Genomic DNA, 19,964 nt, shown 5'->3' on the forward strand with positions numbered 1-19,964 from the left:
TAAAGCCCTCCTCACTAGGTTAGCGAGCCTGTCTGCGAAGATCCTCTTCTCTCGCCATCAGCTGGATCCCATCTCTTCCTCTTCCTTCTTCTTGGAACATTAACCCATGTTCAAAGAAGCCAAATCCATGCTGGCGACACCACCTGCGCAGTCAGGTATTGATCTGCAGGACGCACTTGCTCCTGCCTCGTCCATTTCCCTTGACTGGAAGGATCCAAGAAAACATGACCTGAGCCCCAGACCCTTCACCCTTGCACCCAGAGCCCTGTAGTCACTTTTGATCCACTCATGGTCTCCCATGGCAGTATCACTGGTGCCCAGGGTAGCTTGTTAACTCTTTCCTGGACAGCATGGGGTTTGCAAGCCAATCTCACGCTCCTTTCTATTATTTTCTTCCATAGATTCATAGATTCATATGAATTCCCTTCCCTTCCTTATCTTTACATGCATCATCGCTTCAATGTGAATACAGTAGAAATGCCCTGAGTACAAGTACAGCATCAGAATACCAACCAGCCAGCCAATACAGAAGATTTAATATTTTATTTTTCTTAACAAAGTGGTTTCTTTGCCAAATGTTTAGAAAAGTAAACAACTGTGTTACATTTATTTAAGAGTATTGTGAAGTGCTCTCCCTTGGACATACACAAGAAAAAATGCAAACTAAATCAGTATAGATACATTTCTGAAAATACAATGTGTTTTATATGTCACGTTAAGTATTAATATTTTGTTTAAAAATAACCATGTAAAAACATCTTTGGAGAACTATAAAATGCTGTTAAGTGCTTATCCCAGACTATAAAAACCACAGGAACCATTTTAAACTCAGTTTAACTAAAAGATGCTTTCCTTGTTGGAGGGAAGTTTAGTTATGAACTGTAGTTGTATGGCATAACAGTTACTTTCTGAATTTTGTTTTAAAAATTATTCTTTAACCTATTCTGAAGGAACTAAATAGATTATGTAATAAAGTGGAAAAGTAAGTAGTAGGCCCCAGTCTTAGAAGCAAGTATAAATGAGCTCAGTTTTATGCATGTAAGTCTCATTGAAGTAAACAGGATGATCATGAACTTCATGCTCATAAAGTTGCTCATGTGTGTTATTAAACAGTCCCATTCATTTAAAAAATATCCAGTTCCTACACCACAGAGGATATATAAAAAAGGCAGAAGACTGTAAAAGTTAATTCAAGTGGAAGTGTAGGCCATATCTTTTAAATGATTTGGCAGTGAATGAGTAATATCAGATAAAATATTATCATGGACAGTTCAGCTCTGAAGAAAACCATGATACATTTGCATCAGGAAGGACATATTATAAAATTAGGAAAGTGTTTCTAAAAAACAAATAAATCTTTGTCAGCAAACTATTAAGACAAGTAGTTAGTTAAAAAACTTCAGAAGTTACATTAAATGGTATTCAGTAAATTAACATACCATATCAAAATAACTAATTCTTTGGTAAGGTCATAAAAGATATATTCAGTGAATATACTTCTGTACTACAGCATTCATATTATGAATGAAAACTGTTCATAGCATGGACATATTTTTGGTACAATGCACTTAAATGAAAGTAATTTGGTCATACAGGTATGTAATTTAAGTGCATATCAAGGCAACTGCTTAATAGAAATGCCCATTGAGATATATTAATGTAACAGTAACTACAGTACTGTATACATACTGACCATATATTTAAAATACTTTTCCCTTGTAACTTACAGAATCAAGGTTCACTTTCCAAAAAATTTTGTAAGAAATATAGCAAAGAAATAAAGTACAGGAAATCAGAGCTTCCTTATATATCATTTTTTAAATCTGCTTGTCGCAATCATCGGTATTACATAAAACTGGAACTGAAAAAGAGAAACAAAAAGCATGTTGTTAAATCTCTTCAGATGAATAAAGTAAATATACAGACAGTATAAACACTAGAATTGTTCATAACAGTACAATTCAGGCACCTCTGTTTTCTGCATCTTGTGTGGTTCTTACAGAAGAAATAAAGGAAAAATACAATAGCCATATAGTTTACCAGAAGCAATACACATCGGCAAAGTAGAAGCAGAATATCACTGTATACACAGAAGTCAGGCCGAATCCTGTTTAGTTGGTCTAATAGAAGATATCACATCTACCCAAAGAACCTTGTCTGTCTGTGTCCTTAGACCAACACGGCTACAACCAACAACCCAGCCCAATCCTGTTTGACATGTGTGCCTGAATAACCTCTACCTTTTTCTTGGCTAGTGAAATGTATCTGTGCATCAGATCAAAAATGTTTTCAGTTTCAGTGAAGCTGACATAAACCAACAAAGCATCCACTTAATTACAGTTACTTAATTACAGTTATGTTATAATCCACTACATCAATATTATATTTTATAAAAAATATTAATTATATAACAGCATTTGTTGGTTTTGTCACCTCCACAAAGTTAAAGAGTATTTTCTGTGGATCAGTTTTATTTCTGTAAACACATTAGTTTTGCAACAGTACTTTGGAGTTCTGCTTTTTCAAAGTACCTCTAGAATTCCACTTTTTTCTAGTTTTGTGGGGGATCAGGGAGAGCGCCGCAAATTCTGAAAAGGCATATTCTACGGTAGTGGTCTCCAACCTTTTAAAGTAGGAGATCACCTTTGGCATTTAAAAGCAACCCAAGATTTACCAATTACCACCGCCTCCCTGCTCTCCCCCAGCCCAGCAGGTAAGTCTGTGGGGAGGGAAGGGCGGGGGGGTGCAGATCAAGGCAGACAGAAAAAATTATTTGGGGGCATGCCTCCCCAGCAGGTAAGTCCCACCCGCCCGGGACCCCACTCAACTTACCCCTGCTCCTGCCTCTGCGGCACTGTCCCTCACTGCGGGGCCTCAATCTAGCCCCCGCCCCTTCCCTTCCCACAGACTGACCTGCTAGGCTGGGAGGTGTGTGTGCATGCACGCGGGAACTCAGGTCTCCACTCCAGCCTCAGATCAATTCCAAGAGGCTCCAAGATCTACTGCAAGAGGCTCGGAGATCTACCAGTGGATTGAGATCCACTGATTGGTGACCACTGTTCTAGGGAATGTTCAGTTTATAGTACAATTGCATAGACAAGTTACAAAGTCCTAAAGTTTGGGATTTGTAAGCAGATTTGACAACAGTTATGATCAGGGATCCTGGTTTTTCTCTGATAAAAATATCCCCCAATTTTCAGGTAAAAAAAGTAACCCAAAATCCACATTTTTTCATGATCAAAATGAAACACCACTCTGTGTGTGTGTGTGTGTGTGTGCGCGCGTGCGTGCGTGATTTCATTTTAATCATGGAAAAATGTGGATTTTGGGTTACCTTTAAAAAAAAATCCCCAATTTTTGGGTTAATCAGAGACAATCAGGATCCCTGGTTATGATGCAGCATCTGGCTCCTCAGCAAAGAGAAGATATCACAGAAATATAAATGAATTAGAACCATTAATCCAAAGGTGGTTAGACTATTTGGTAATGGCAAAGATCCACATTGGATTCATTCGTTAGAGAACAGCACAGAACTCAGCGATAAGACAACAAATGAAAAAAAAAATGCAAGAAAACAATAGCTGTGCAGATCAATTCTGTATTTTCTACAACTTTTAAGAACTAACACATACCCTAAACTCATAAAACCTGAGAATTGCATCCAAATGCTATTTCTGGAATTCCCTGTGTGTGAATCTCTCCCTTTCTAACTTCTCTCTCTCTCTCTGCTCCTGATCAGTTTCTTGATTTTTGACGTCAAAGCACAGGATTTCAAGCCGAAAACTTGGATCCCTTATTGAAAAAAAGAATTCTCAGAACAAGCAGCAGCTTCTAAATCAGCCAATACTAAGTTACTTAAGCCAATAACTAAAAATAATGGTATTTTCACACTTTTATCTTCTTATCAAATAAGAGATCACATTTATACAGTTTTTTAAAACATGACTGATATCTATTTCTAAGTAACTCTTTTAAAATGCAAGGAATTTTTTCTATTGGTACTCTAGACTGCTAAAAGGAGTACTTACTTTTTCCGGTCCTTGTCTTTTTTCAAACTAACTGTAGGTGTGGATGCAAAAGCCTGTGCTTGGAGTAATTCAGTGGCAGCTTTCCTTTTACTGAACACAATCATTTCATCTTCCAGAAGCTTTCTTTTTTCCTCTAGTTTCATCCTCTCTTCTTGATGAAGCCGTTTAAGATGTTCAAATTTAGCCTGCAGCTGTTAAATAGGGCACAAAAATTGCACTTCTGACTCATGACACAAGATGGTAGCCTTGCCATAAGGAAACATTCTTAACAGTCTAAGTATAACTCAGTCAGAGGCAAGGATTTTTGTGGGTGGTATTTTTTACTGGACCAACTTCATGGTTACAACAGACAAGTTTTTAAATGCAGTGCATTCTTCTTCAGGTCTTGGAGGGCATTCTTTTTCCTCAGACCTGAAGAAGAATGCATTGCATTTGAAATGTTGTCTAAGTCTATCCCAACCATGCAGGTGGTCCAATACAAGATACGGTCTCCAAATTCCTTACCACCCATATATTCCTGGACCATCACAGATATAACATCACTCCAACACTGCTATAACTCATTCAGCTACTCAAAAAAATTGCATTATGTTATCATTACAGATTCTGATATTGTTCAACTGTTTAAAGAAATACATTGCTTCATGAAATCATAAGAACAGATGCACCAAAATCCTCTTAAATAGTGTTTATATAAAAAGAACTCCTTTATATTTAAGAACATACACCTCCCAGATAGTTAAGAATATAAGAGCTTGGACACAAGACATTTACAACTTTATAAACAATATAAACAATAAATGCACAAATAATGAAGAGGCAAAGACCAGGGTAGCTTGCTTGAATCCAGTACAGAATTATCCAAGAAAAATCAGGGATTAAATTACACCAGCAAAATTTATAATTATGTTAGCATTTTATTTTAAGTCTATGCTGGAAGAGATTTAGGCTTAAGGCAGATTGACTGTTACCTGCTCTTTTTCTACCTAGCAGTGAGACATTGTAATAGTGCCCGCTATGTGCTAATACTCCCATATGACTTCTTGTCTACATTTATATACAGTATAGTGTAATTTATGCCAGTGCACAAAACTGATATAAGCTATCACAGGCAACATACAAGTGCTGCCAACAGGGAGGGCACAAGTTCGCGCCATCACTGCCCCATTGCTGCCAGGCGTTGGATCCAGCCAGGCTGCAGCCCCATGCCCCGCGCCCTGTTGTTGGTGCAGAAATCTGGGGGGCAACGTGCCCTCCTAATGCACTGTCAATGTAAACTATACCTCTATGAACCTGTTGTCTGTCCAGGCCCTGATATGCTGTATATGCTTTTGATCAGAGATGCATGTTGGAGGATGCATCTGAGGAATGGTTTAACCCATCCAGGTTTTTTTTTTGTAAACAGCTTTTAAATGGCCTTTATGACAAAATATTTATTTCCAGATTTTAATCTGTGTTAAAAATGAAGAAGGAATTATACCAATCATGTCAATCTGAATAGAATGGCACAAAAGTGAAAATCATTACCTTAATGGGGTTTTCCTAGTCTAAACTTGACCAAGTCCTGTCATCTGTCCCAAAAGAAGGAAAGCTCATTCTTCTTAGTGATTTCAATAGCAGAGTGGGCAGGGACTCAGAGCTATGCAAAAGAATACTTGGAAAGGCAGGAGTGGGTAAAGTCAATTCAAGTAGAGTTTTTCTCCTGAACAAATGGTTGGAACATGATCTCATCATCACAAACTCCTTATGGCTCCTGACTGACCATATCACAGTGCATGCCCAGGAATGCTGTAACGTCTGTATAACTAGAGCAGCTAACTGTCCAGTACAGATAACTGCTGGTTGGATCATCGTTTGATACATTCATCTCATATTGCCCCAAAATGGCAACCAAGGAGGAGTGCTTGAAAGACCCTGCTAAAAAAAGTGATGGTCTCCAGCAGTGCCTCACTGAGAAACTTGGCAACCTCCCTAATGATCTTGACATCACTGGGAGATGATGCCTCAAGAAAGGCACCCATGAGGTATGAGAATCTCTAGGCTTGTCCATAAAGAAACATCAGGACTGGATCAATGAGAACAATAGAGAAATTCAAGCTCTCATTGACAGAAAAAAGATAGCCTTCAAAGTTTGCCAGAATGACATCAAATTAAAAAAGGAGCAAGACACGTTAAAGCTGATACCCAGAGGTTCAAAAGTAAAAGAATAAGTGGTAGGAGGATAAAGCAACAGAGATTCAGAAGCCTGCCACAATAGCCATGGCATACATAGTTCCTTCAGTGCAACCAAAGCCATTTATGGGCCAAGCACAAAAGGAGCCACCCAGGGGCAGATCCAGAGGGGGTGCCATCATGCAGGTTCACCCCCCTTTTGGACTGGACCATGGTACAGGAGCTTCTAAGGACTTTAAGTTTCTAAAGCAGGTGAAAATCCCACTCCCTTCCCATCTGTGCTCAGAGGCATGCCCCACACACTGCCCTTGCCCTTCCCCCTCCCTCAACCTGCTGCTGCAGCAGGCAGGGAAAGGGGGTGGTGGGGAGAAGACATGCCTCTGAGCACCAAAAAAAAAAAGGAGGGAGGATTTCCAGCTGCTTTAGAGACTTAAAGTCTCCCAAGGCTCCACAGTGCAGTCTGACCTCACCAGTGGAGGTGGAGGAGCCTGGGAGCAGGGGCACTAGTCATTCTTGAAATGCAGGATGCAGCTCCTGCACCTCCCTCTACGAAATCCTGGATCTCTAGCTCCTTCTGAGCTCCAAGAATGGAACAACACTTCAAATACAGTTTCACCATAAACACCTGGTAGAAAAAGCACTTTCAAGAGCTCCTGAATCAAGATTTGAATGTTGAAAACAATACCATTGATGCCATTCCACAATACCCCATAAGGACTACCTTAAAGATCCACCAACTTATCAAGAGATCCTGAAAGCCATTAAGCAGATAAGAAACAATAAAGCATGTGGTTCTGATGGAATACCAACTAAAATTGATAAGCAAGGTGGAAAAAAAAACTCTTACCAACTGCACGTCATTACTATGAATATCTGAGAACATGAACAAATTCCCAATCATTCAAGAGATGCCAGAATGAATACCATATTCAAAAAAGGAGATTGATTGCAGCAGTTACCATGGTATTGCACTCCTGCCCATAGCTAGGAAGATCCTCTCCCACATTCTCCCTGATAGACTCATTTTCCTCACTGAAGAGATTGTGCCTAATGGAGTTTAAGACCACTCAAATTTATGAGAGACATGATCTTTGTTGCCAGACAGCTGCAGGAGAAATGTGCCACAAGCAACACCAAGATCTTTATTTGGCCTTCTTTGTCCTGACTAAGGCCTTTGATTCAATCTACTGAGGCCTTATGGAAGGGCCTGATAGGACTTGGATGCATGCCAAAATTTGTTACCATTATTAGAGTTCTTCATGTTGGCATGGCTGCAATCATCCTAAGCAACAGCTGGGAAAAGAACCCCTTCAATATTAGCACTAGTCAGGCAAATATGCACCAACTCTCTTTTCCATCTGTACTGTGGCAATTCCATACCTCATTACTAATAAATAGACTTCCCTCTGGAATCAGAATCCAGTATCACATAGACAGGAATCTCTTTAATCTCGACCAGTTACATTAAAAATCCAAGATAACCAACACCTACATTTCTGATCTTCAACATGCTGATGACTGTCATGTGTGCCCACTCAACTACAGAGCTCCAGGGCACACTTGATCGCTTCTGTGAAGAGTATGAAATGCTTGGTCTCACTGTTAACTGCATAAAAGCCAAGATCCTTTAGCAACCCAGGCTAAACCAACCAGCTGCTCCTCTACAATTAGAGGGCAACCCTTAAAGAAGGTTGAGCATTTCCTCTGACTAGGTAGCCATCTTTTCCAAAAAATAAACACAGACAACCATATTCAATCTGTGAGTGCTGCCTTTGGACACAAAACTGTTTCTTCAGTATGAGAGTGTTCATATTGGCATAGTTTATTCCTACTCAGGAAATGAACTAACTATACATGTTATCTTTATATCTATAAAATTAAAGCTTCTATCCTGTTTAGAAATTCTGACCCTAGTTAAACATCCTCTTGATATTGAAACTATAAAACTCTAACAAACAAATGCATGCATCCCCTCCCAAATATGATACTGAGACACATGGAAAAAAATAGTAGAAGGTTAACAGCATTAACCGAGTTTGAAATGAGAAGCAATTTTAAGACAGTACTTTAAAGACAGTTAACAGGCAGAAAAACTATAGTGAACCTCAAAAAAGTAGATGACAAAATCATACTTTGCCAGTCCTGCTTGATGGCAGACAAAACTCAGTAACAATGAAATTGAAGAATACTCTATTCCCCAAAGAAACCAGCTCCTTGGTATCTTTATTTATAATGGGCACGTCTGTATGAGATGTTTACTGCACAGTTGACTAATTAACTGTGCAGGAAACATCTCAGGGTCTTCATGTGTACCTCTATAAGCTATTAGGGCATACAAAACAATTAAACTCCGGAGCAAGGGTAGTACTTGTAAATGCAAGTAAATAGTTGTAAATACAAGTACTACCCTTGCTCCGGAGTATTTTATGCACAGCAGCACGCATGTAGATGCTGAGCCGGCTAGCTGGGGCACGAGGATGCTTCAGTGCGGAGGCTGCCTGCAGGCTAGCCCTGCATTGAAGCACCCTTGTGCCCCAGCCAGCCCCTCCAGAGCACACTGAGCTGGGTTGGAGCCACCCTGGGCTAGCAGGCTGACCCCCGGGATCCCCTACCAACCAGAGCTGCTTTGACCTGGCTCAATGTGTTGCCAGCTGGCCGCACATGTAAACAGCGTGCCTGGGAGCTTCCTGGGAGCATTAACCTGCAAAGCAATAAGCGCTGCAGTTTATTCATGTGCCATAAAGACATGTGTAGACACACCCAATGTGGAACTAGACACTCCAAGACAGTACGATTTCTCATTGGCTGTCACAAGTACTAACAAGTCCTTATCATTGTATATAGCATCAACTTGGGCTAAAGAACAAACAGTCTATGGATTTCTCCCACCATGTTGTAATTATCTTTAATTGTTTAAGGCATATCTACATCCTACAGAAATGAGGGATTTATAAATAATAGAGCAAAATACAGTTTATTTTCCTTCTACTTTCTCTCCACTTCCACTACCAACATGAATGGCGTGTGCCCCCGGTGGCTGGGCCAGCTGCACTGGCAGTGGCAGGAGAGTGGCAGTGGGAGCCCGGCACCGGTAAGCACAGAGCGCCTGCAGACACCGCCGGCACCGTTGGCAACAGGGGAACTGCCTGCAGATACCGCTGGCGGTGTCAGCAGTGGGTTGGCAAGCAGCGACTGCTCACTCATGCAAAAAGGCAGTGCCGGCACTGTCGGCAGCGCCTTTTTGCAGGGGGTGCACATGCACCTGCATGCACCCCCTATGCATCGCCCTTGATTACCAATAAAAACTATTTATCTCGACTTTCCAAGTCTTCTACAGTTTTGCTGTATCCTCATTATTCTACTGCAAGTTTGACTCCTACCTTCACTCTGCCAGTGATGCCAACATCAAATAACGAATTTCTGCAACAAGCACTTTTGCATTTTTTCCCCGCACTTGCCTTCTGGCACACTAGCCTGCAGACAGCCCGTGTACAGAAGCACCCTCATGGCCCAGTCAGCTGGTTCAGCATCTATACATGTGCTGCTGTGTACAAAAAAAACTGGAGAAGGGCAGTACTTTTATTTACAAGTACTACTCTGCTTTGGAGTTTAATAGTTTTGTATGCCCTAATAGGGAGGTACATGTAGACACAAAGATGTTTACTGCCTAGTTAGTCAACTGTGCAGTAAGCATCTCTCTGTAGATGTGCCCATTATGAATAAAGATACCAAGGAGTTGGTTTCTTTGGGGAATAAAGTATTCTTCAGTCTCATTGTCACTGAATTTTGTCTACCATCAAGAAGAATTAGCAAAATATGATTTTGGCTGCTACTTTTTTTGAGGTTCAATAGGGTGGTCCTGCCTGTTAGCTGTCTTTTAAGTACTGTTTAAAATACTGCTCATTTCAAACCTTCCTCTGTGGGTCAATACCTACAGTCGCCATCTTATCTTTCTTTCTGCTCTCTGCTTAAAAATCACTCTAGTACAATTCATATAGAAAACTACAACTTGATATCCAGTAGGGGATGGTGAGCAGGGATCATGTTACACAAGAGCTAAAAATCGCACAGACTATTACCCCCACTACCCCATCTTCATCACCCTTTATCCCAGCCCATTTATTTGTTTCACCCAGACAGACAGCCCTTCAGACCGCAAATGCTCTGGGGCAGGAACTGTTATACATTGTTGGTACAACATCTAGTACAAAGGAGCCATTCTAGTCATGGCCCCTCAATGTAAATGCAATGTAAATGTTAAATTAAATTTTATTACAAAATATCAACACAGTTGCAATTTTGCAAAAAATTTCAAACACCATCAAATTAAATAGAAAAACAGAGGCATACACACCTCACGCTCAGCTTCTTTCAGTATTGCTTCTTTCTCCTTGACTCTCTGCACAAATGTCTGTCTCATCTCTTCCTCCCTCCGCTGTAATTCACCAAAGAACTCATGCCTCTTTGCTTCATAGGTCTCCTGTACACTGAAGTCCAAAGAACATAAACAGTCTACCATATGGTTTATATAATACGGAAATATAAGTGAAACATTCAAATCTTGTCTGGCATATTACTTCAACAAGTTGTATTTGGCTCAAATCTTTAATTCTCAAAAACTTCTCATATAAAATGAATAATTATCGCTGAACAAGAGGCATAACCAGTACACCCTTCTGGATTTTGATTTAAATAAATGTATGAGTCAGTTTAACACACACACACAGAATACTTCTTAGCCAGTATGATTTGATCTCAAAACACAACAATTTAGGACAGCAATGCTTTAGAAACAATGAAGTTGGTATATTTTTACTCCAATTTGCGTGATTTATAGTTTACAGAAACAGGGGTAGCAAGATATCCAACCTTTGGAGAAACAAAAAAGTTCTCATACTTGGAGAGCCTGATGTTAAAAAAAAAAACCAACAAAAAACACCCCCACAAAAAATCAGTGTCTCTGAAATGCTAAATTCAGATTCTACCTTGCACAAAGAGGTTCTGGACTAGCAGTTCCCAACTGAGGTGCCACAGTGGCAATGGCTAGGTGCCCAGCATGCTTCCCCTGCATTAAGGCTTTAAGCAAAACTGCCTCATGCTGTGCAGGCTCTTTCTGGTCTGTCCTCACTTACAGTCCTCTTGGAACCTGGCTGAGAAGCACTCAGGTAAGCTTAGGCAGCACCAACAAGGGTTCTCACCCAGGGGTGCCACCGCATTCAAAACTGTAGTGGTGGGGTACCTGGATGCCAAAAAGGTTGAGAAACACTGTTTTAGACTTATTAAACTTTCATGAAAGAGCTATCTTTCTAAGAAAGTTACAAAGTAAGAAAGTCTGTCTTGAAAGCAAACAACACAAGATTCCTAATGTGATTTTAAAAGTAATAAAGGTTGCCACAATCAGGTGGATATATGAGAAATCTGGGTTTACAAATACTTTGATATCTGCATAGGCTCATTTCTTGATATGTATGAATATACCTGACAAAAATATAGCCAATGTACTTTTTTAATTTTTAGCTTTTTTACTGCAGCTAACAAAGTCAAGCACTAATATCTGAAACTTAAGGAGAAAAATAGTTTTGGCTGTACAACCTATGGACACAGAATAGAGATGAGACTATTAAAACACGTATTTAAGAATAAATCAATACTTATCACCATTCCCATTTTTAGAAAAGTATAACTTTGTTGAAAAGTGCATTGTAAAGTCTAGGTTAGTATGATCTTCCCAAAAAAATTACTGGTACTTTCTTTTTTAAGACAAAATTACATAAAAATTTAGTTTATGGTCAGATCCTCAGATGAGGTAGGTTCAATAAAGCTACAGTGGTTTATACAAACTGAGAATCTGTTTCACTTCCTACAGAACATAATAATGGCAAATAGCTTAATAACAGGATTGCCAAAATCTTGAAGATGATGACTTTTGTTTGGATGTTCCATATGTGCTCCATCAGTCTATTTTTATACTCTTATCCCCTTCCCCTGACCTCTTGCCTTTGCTCTCAATGACAAAGTATATGGCTTGCTCTAAGACAGCTCAAATGCTACACCAGATTCATATTTATTAAATTCTTGTGGCCTCCCTTTATATATTAACGGATTTAAATTCCATTTCAGCTGTTACCACTCATATATTAACTTTCAATGGGAAAAAAAAACAGAAAAAACTCTAAAACAAGGGAACTAAGAATCTAAATTGCTGATTTAGATGTTACAGTAAGCCAAAACGCCTCCTGCTAGTTTAATGACAATGACAGGAAGTTTCCAAATTCCGAAAGGCTGATTCATCTTGGCTTACCCTACAACCTCAATACGGAGAGCACCATTCCCTTTTGAAAATGTGTGTTTAGGCCTAAAATTTCAATAGTACATTATATGCAATGTCATATATGCATATAGCAATTGCATATGTGCTATATGCAATAGTACATATAGCAATGTCACTTCTCCTGCCTCAAGACTATTGCACTGCAATATTTTATGTAACATTTTAAAAGGTCTTGGGAACAACCCCCTAGCTCTTTAGCTAGGGAACTAGTTTAGTTCAAGCCTAAAAGTAGTCTCTATAGCAAAATGAAAATGGAATCTGAGCATATGCCAGCATACCTGAGGCTACTTTAATCCAGCTAGCAGTAACTGTACTATTAAGAAACCAATAAAGTAACTAGGGTGGCCATCATAGAAGACAGTCCAGTTGTCCTCTGTCCTCTACTGATATGAAACCGGACACCTTTATGAACGGTTGAAGAGAAAAATAGAGGGCATAAAGGCATCGGATTTCATATGACTAGAGGACAGAATAGCAGAAAACCAGAATGTCCTCTATGTGGCCACCCTAACAGTAACTCAGGCTGTATCATGAGCTAGCAGCCAGATTACAAAGCTCTCCAGGAACTGTTGGTACATGCTATGGGTGGTAACACGTGCTAAAGCCTAGGCTGATGAATCTTTCTTACTACTGTAATCCGTGCTCATCACATTGAACCCAAACAGTTATATTAGCATGTGTGACAATCATCTTTCAGAATGACAAAATAAAAATAAATATATCGACTTCAATCTTTTTCCCTCCTATGTTTGAATATCCACAGTACAATTAATGAGTACTTCATTTTATAAGTGAGCTGTATTTCCTTAGAGTTTAAGCTTAAGCTAACCCATTCCTCAGAGTATGGACATACATACTTTAAAAATGGAGGAGGAGCTGCTGTTGCTTAGGAGTATGTATCAGCCGTTACACCAGGAATTGCTCTGTCTGCATGAGCCTGTGGATATATGAGCTAAACTGCCCTAGTTTCGACCGTGACTGAAGTAAGATTAAAATTGGAACGGTTTATTAGGGCCCGTATCACTACAGAATCATGCAAATGTAACAGCTGCATCATAACAATTTTTATCAGTAACCTTTGCTACTGATACAACTGTTAAATCTATCTTTACCCTCATAAAACCGTACATAGTAAATGAATTCTCAAAGTTTACATAAGAGTGGTTGTGCTATGCTTACATAATACACTCCAGCTTTTAAATGAAAAAAAGTGCATGGATGTTATAACCCAGTAGCATAAACAGGGTGGCACAATTGAGACAGCTACCACAGGCGCCAATTTGGGGGGAGTTGAGGAAAAATACAGGCAGTCCTCAACTTACAGCATTTCAATTTACGTTTCACACTTACAATGTTTGTAAATTGACACCCTGTTTCAACTTTCTGACATCAGTTTTGACTTTACAATGCTTGATCTGACCTGACGCCACGCCAACGAACAAGTTAGCTGCATTGCACATCTCCCTGGAGAGCATCGGTCCAAACTTAATTGGACGTTTTCTTTAAGAAAGCAGACAAGACTCCAGAAAAACCTGCAGCCAAGACTCCTGAGAAGACTCCAACCAAGAGCCCTTCAAAAAGTCCAGCAAAGTCACCTCAAAGAAGTCCTTCCAAATCAATATGATTGCTATTTACAAAAGAAATACATTAATGTAGCTATATTATTCATCTATAATTGATCGAGTACAAAATTCTGGGTTATTTTTGGTGAAAATAGTGTATCGGGTCTTGGTTCAAGAACCAATCCCTCATTTATAACATTGTTTCCTATTGGAAAATTGGTTCCAAGTTGCAATGTTTTGATTTAAGATTCAGCTTTCAGGAACCAATTGTGTCATAAGTCTGAGGACTGCCTGTATCAGCTACCACTGCAACTGCATGATCACACTGGCAACTGGAAGTCATCACTGCTCCCATAAAGCCTGCTGTCCTCAGGGCCTGGCTGCCTTCTTACATCTTTGTTATCTTTCTGTAAGACTTTCCCTTCTTTGTGACCAATGTATTTACCTAACACTAAAGTAAATAACTTAATACATTACTGATCTACTACATACCTCAGGGTAGCACTACCACCTACCTTTCTACAGTAGCCTGGCTGTGAGATACAGACTTTTTCCTATCTGTGTAATACTTTAGTAGTGCGAGCCTAAAAACCAAAGATGCAAATTAATCTTGTTCTGCTCACATTCAAAGATCTTAAATGAACTGAATTCTAACTCTCAGTAGAACACTTGATGTTTCATAGTTTGGGTTACTCCGCTTATAAATGATAGTCTACAAGAAAGGGATGGAAAGAACTTATGCCTACATGTATAGTCCACTGCGAAAAGCCTGCATTGGGCAGTCAAACTTTAATGCCTTTTTAACATCACAAGCCAATACCAATTAAGGCACAATAGTCAAAATTTACCATATTTTCTAACGTATCACACATTCCCATATAAGACTTGCAACTTGTTTTTGGAAAGGCAGAAGGAAGGGAAAAAAGGATGTTTCCAAAGTTATGGTCGCCAGTAGAGACGGAACCTAATCTTCCATTCACTCAGCCTCTTTCCTGCTTAGGCAGAAGCTACATTTTTAACTCTTTCATAGCTGAACTGTCAAAAGCCTTGGCTGCTCAGCCAAAAGCTTAAACTATAGCTGTTGCTAAAGAGTGGACTCCATGGGCAGATCTAGGATTTTGAAAAGAACTAAAAACATTCTGCAGGGCTGTGAAATAAAAGGAGAGATACTGGGAGTATCTAACAGCTAACAGACAGCAAAACTGCTGAAAAAATGATAGCCCGTTTAGTGGAACACCAAGACCATAAAAAAGAGAGAGGATCTTTAACACTTGTGGAGTAAGGAGGAACTAGAAGTACATCAGGTAGGTTATAATAATCCATAATGTTAATTGACTCCTCCAGCACTGGCTGAACAAAAATGCCACTGCTGCTGCTAGACAGCTGGCTTCACACTTCGGGTACAGCAGGAATCAAAGTGAAATGAGGCCATACCACTATATGCCTCCACCCCTGTGCTTCCTACCACCACACCTGCCCCTCCCTCTATGAGGCCGCTGGAAGAAAGAATGAAAAGCACCAACCATCTTACAGCATATCCATACTACTATTCTGAGCAGAAAATCAGCTTCCCTGATTAGGGCATGCACTCTAATTTGGAAATGCTAATTTTGTGGGGAAAGGTACATGCGGTATGCAAATAAATACAATATATTCTTGAGACTGGCAGCAGCGTTTTCAGTGGAGTTCTCCAATTTACACTCCCTACTCTGCACTTGTTCCCCTAAACTGCTATTTACTAACTTTCAAAAACATAGAAGGCCTGTCTACTCACCAAGGCATTTCACTAAATAAAGGCATAAGCAGGAGACATCCTTGGTCTAAATGTCTTCTTAAGGATGGGGTTTAATATCCTGTCAACTATGATGGTTGTGAATTGGGGGAGGGGAGGGGAGGAGGTCCTTTATATCTATATGCATGGGATCTTTATAGCAAAGATAGGAAACGGGAATTTCAGTACTAAATCAAAACTCTTCTTAAGCTACTTCAGTATGTGCAGATCTAGGTTCCCACTTAAATTAAGATGCAACACATGATTCTAGTAAATAAGTGTCTCTATGTGTTTCCTTGAGCTGCTAACAAAAGTAGTCAGCACCATCAGGTACTCACAGGTAAGATGCATAAGAAGTCCAGTGTAGACAGCTTTGAGAAAGCCTGCTTCCCCCACCCCGCTTTAACCCCTTAGAAATTGTTTTACGGTCTGAAGCACAAAGCTTTATCAATGCGCTAAGAAATGTATTAACTACAGTACCTTGTACCTCTTCTTATTCTAATTAACAACTACAAATATATTCAACAAGTGCATATATGGTCATAAGCTTTCTACAATGAAAAACTATGTTAGTAAGTGTCTACTGTTTATGGCATACCTGACTTCCCTTATTCGCATGTCCAAAAGTGTGCAAGGTGCTCACAGACAACATGGAAAGAGATTATTTACTCCGAGATGCTCCCACTTAAATTAAGATGCAACACATGATTCTAGCAGATAATAGGAGATAATGCTGAAAGAAAGCAAAGGCTCTAACAACAAAAGACTCTAACAGAAAATAGGAGAGGATGCTAAGAGAGAAAAAGGTAACAATGTCCCATAATTAAACATGGTTGGAGTGTTGTTGTAGTCATAATTAAATAACTTTTTTCTTTTCAATAACTATAGCAATCCTCTAATCCAAGGTCCTCTGCAAAACTGCTTACTGAAATAAAACTCACTTTGATTTGGAACTACATTCCAGACACTTTTTATAATTGCATTCTAAGAAGTGACTAGACCTTTAAATAATCCTACCTCAAGTTTAACCAACTACATTTAAATCCCTGATAAATTAGGAAATCCATCCAGTAAATCTCAGGCATAGGCCTTACAAAGGAAAGTCTATATGGCAGGAGGGATCAAATGACTGACATTAGGCATATGTCACAGAGCACTTAGGTGCACTGCTCCTAAAAAGGGAGAAAAATGCTAGGGAAAGAGCCCTAGCAGTGAATAAGGAGCCCAGCTGTTGGCTGCGAGGGCAACTGGAGCTAGCAAGAGATCGCACCTGCTGGCAGTCAGCTGATTGAAAAGGGCAGGGGCTGGCTCCCTTATAAACCCTAGGGGCTGAGGCCAGAGGCAGTTCCCTGCCAGCAGCCAAGGAGGAAGGAGCTCTCTGTCATGGAAGAGAGGAGAAGCCTGATGCAGGAGCAGCGTCTGACACGGCTGTGAGATGAAGAATCCCCAGTAGGCTTGAACGTGGTTATAGCCAAGCAGCTTCCGTTTAAGTTATAGCCGAAGGGCTTGTTTTTGTGTTGCTGTTTGTCACCAGTGGTTTGGGTGAGGCTACTAGGGGTTGGAGGAGGCCTCACAGGGGACCCACAGCAGTGTGGGGACCCCAGCGCCAGTGAGGGTGCAGCAGTCAGGTTGCACTGACCCCAGCCCCAGAAAGGGGGCAGTTGAGAAGCCCCAGTGTGGGTATGGTGAGCCCCAGAGAAGAGGGGCGGCTGTTTGAGGAGCCCCAGAGAAGAGGGGCGGCTGTTTGAGGAGCCCCAGAGAAGAGGGGCAGCTGTTTGAGGAGCCCCAGAGAAGAGGGCACGGAGAGACAGGGCCGCAGGGAGCCGAAGCGCCAGAGAGAGGGTGTAGAGCTGGACCGAACAACGTCTATTCCAGCTGCGAGGCTTGGGGCGTGGTAAAGGGGTGGTTGGAGACACGCAGAGCCCATAAGGCTAGGGTGCCCCTGAAGCACCCATTGCAGAGCAGGACCCACAAGGGGTCCGGGAGTCCACAGGGTCAGGTATTATAGCAACCCGTGTCCAAGAGGACGTAAAGCAGCCTCCCTAATATATTGTAACATCAAAGACGTGGCGAACAAGAAGTGAGGGTGCCCTTTGGGCTAACTTGGCACGGGAAGGGGGCCTTGAGGAAATCACAGCCCTCCTGCAGGACCCCGCCGTGACAGCATACAATAAGATAAACTTAACATACAGGGCCTTATCTCTAAATTCCATTATAGATGGTAATGATGAATACTAAATATCACACCAGTTTGAAAAGAAATGTGCCGCACACAGAAATAAGAAACTTAGTGGTGGCCAACCTTTCTGACAAGTGTGCCACAAGTCCAAAACGAGAGAGAGTGCTACATTAATAATCAGCCAATGCCATTGCCCAGTGCCACCAAAGCCTGTTGCCACTGGGATGAGGCAACACCAAATTCAATGGTACCTATCCCCACAGTTCCTGCAGGACCAAGCCCTGAAACCAGCAACAACCTGACTCTGACCTCCTCCCTGACTGTCACTCCAATCTTCTGCCCCTTCCCAAACTGCTGCATTCCAAACACACTGATTGCCCATGCCATTTGGGTTGAATGCTGGCCATGCCTGATCTAACCTTTCAGAGGACATAGGAAATGCCACCTGTGGTAAAAAGTAATTGCGATTAGAATTTGATTCTGTAGCTACAGGACCAGCCAATCAGCTATCAGTCTGGAGTGGAAAGAGGACAGGGGAGAGAAAAAGGAAAAAAAAAAAAAAGACGAAACAGAGACAATGATGACAACTACTTGAAACAGCAAATAATCAAAAAAGCTCTGCAAACTGCAGTTTAAAAGTTTAGAAAACTACCAACATGTCTGTATCAGGTACTTGAAACATATTTTCATATTTAGAAAGAGCCTCTATTTTTCTGCTTGCTTCTAAATGTAATCAATCAAGTGCAGCGCATCCAACAACTACCCAAGAGTAGTAAGTTATGGGTAGTGAGCACACTGCAACATAGCCTTTAATGAATGAATTATAGCAACCTGCTCAATTGGCGCTTTTAATAAAATATTGCCATCACAAAATCTATTTTCCTCCAAAATAGATTTTTACTATCAGTGTCTTCTTCAATTTGTAGGACATGCATGCCTGGAACAAGGTTTTACTGTGCCTTGATACAGATGAACAGTATATTTCCTGTTTTTTCTCTCCTACTGCAAGCACCATGAATGCAGGCAACATTGGGTATCTTTTGAATAGCTAACCAGCCTAACTTTAACTAGGAATTGGCTGGCAGTTTGAGGGTATCCATTGTGTCACTGAATCTGCTTTTGCTGATCAAATGTCATGCTAGGGTCCACTGTAGGATACTCAGTAAAGTCTACATATAATAAAAAAAAAAACTTCCACTCCCAGAAAAGGGCTTAAACTTTTAAAACTAGACTTAGGTAGACTTCAGGCACCTAATTCCAAACCTGTGATCTGAAAACCTCCTCCATAATAACCATGTAACTCTGAAAGTGCCCAACACTTGCTCTGCAATCCTGCTCTCTGCTATTTACGCAAGGCCATTTCAGGGACGATTTAAGATTACCCTTATGTGCTAATCTGTGTGTCCATTTACACTCAGGTCTCTCTCAAGGCAGTTCAGAAGAGTCAAATCTTTTCATGTTAAATACATAACTACCGGTACCTAGATAAGTTTTCTGAAGGTCTATAGGCCATTTGAGGATTGCTATTCTATGTGGCTCAACTCATCAGCCCTCATTCATCAGTACAATATTAAAAACAGCTACTCATTCAATAAAAGTTATTATTCTAAAATGTTACCACTCTCCAACTCATCAGTTGCTGCAGCTTTGTAATTTCTCTGCTTATAGATAAAAGATAAAAGTTGAGAATGTAAACAACTACAAAAATATTCTTTAAAAAGTTACTAAAAGTCACATATTTTCTATTTCTATAGTGACTATGTAAAGATGATATGATTTTTTCTTTAAAAAAGATAAAGTCAGAGCATTAATAGTTATTTTATACTCAAGGCTATTTACTGTATCAATATAAAACTGAGGCCAGCATCACCCACCACTTCTATGCAACAGTAACTTGGCATTTCATAAATTTCCCTTAACA

General features: G+C 40.3%; 1 protein-coding gene across 1 annotated transcript in view; it reads right to left on the minus strand.

The window, feature by feature from the left end:
* Window positions 1–524: 524 nt before the first annotated feature.
* Window positions 525–19,964, minus strand: part of SEPTIN10 (septin 10) — a 53,767-nt gene continuing 34,327 nt past the window's right edge. The window contains exons 8-10 of the mRNA XM_019484991.2: window positions 10,555–10,687; window positions 4,029–4,219; window positions 525–1,861 (exon numbers count right to left, since the gene is read on the minus strand). Coding sequence (XP_019340536.2) covers window positions 1,846–1,861; window positions 4,029–4,219; window positions 10,555–10,687 — 340 coding nt within the window. The 3' untranslated portion in view covers window positions 525–1,845. The remainder of the gene's footprint in view (window positions 1,862–4,028; window positions 4,220–10,554; window positions 10,688–19,964) is intronic.

Source organism: Alligator mississippiensis, chromosome 1 (genome assembly GCF_030867095.1).
Source record: "Alligator mississippiensis isolate rAllMis1 chromosome 1, rAllMis1, whole genome shotgun sequence".
Lineage (NCBI taxonomy): Eukaryota > Metazoa > Chordata > Crocodylia > Alligatoridae > Alligator > Alligator mississippiensis.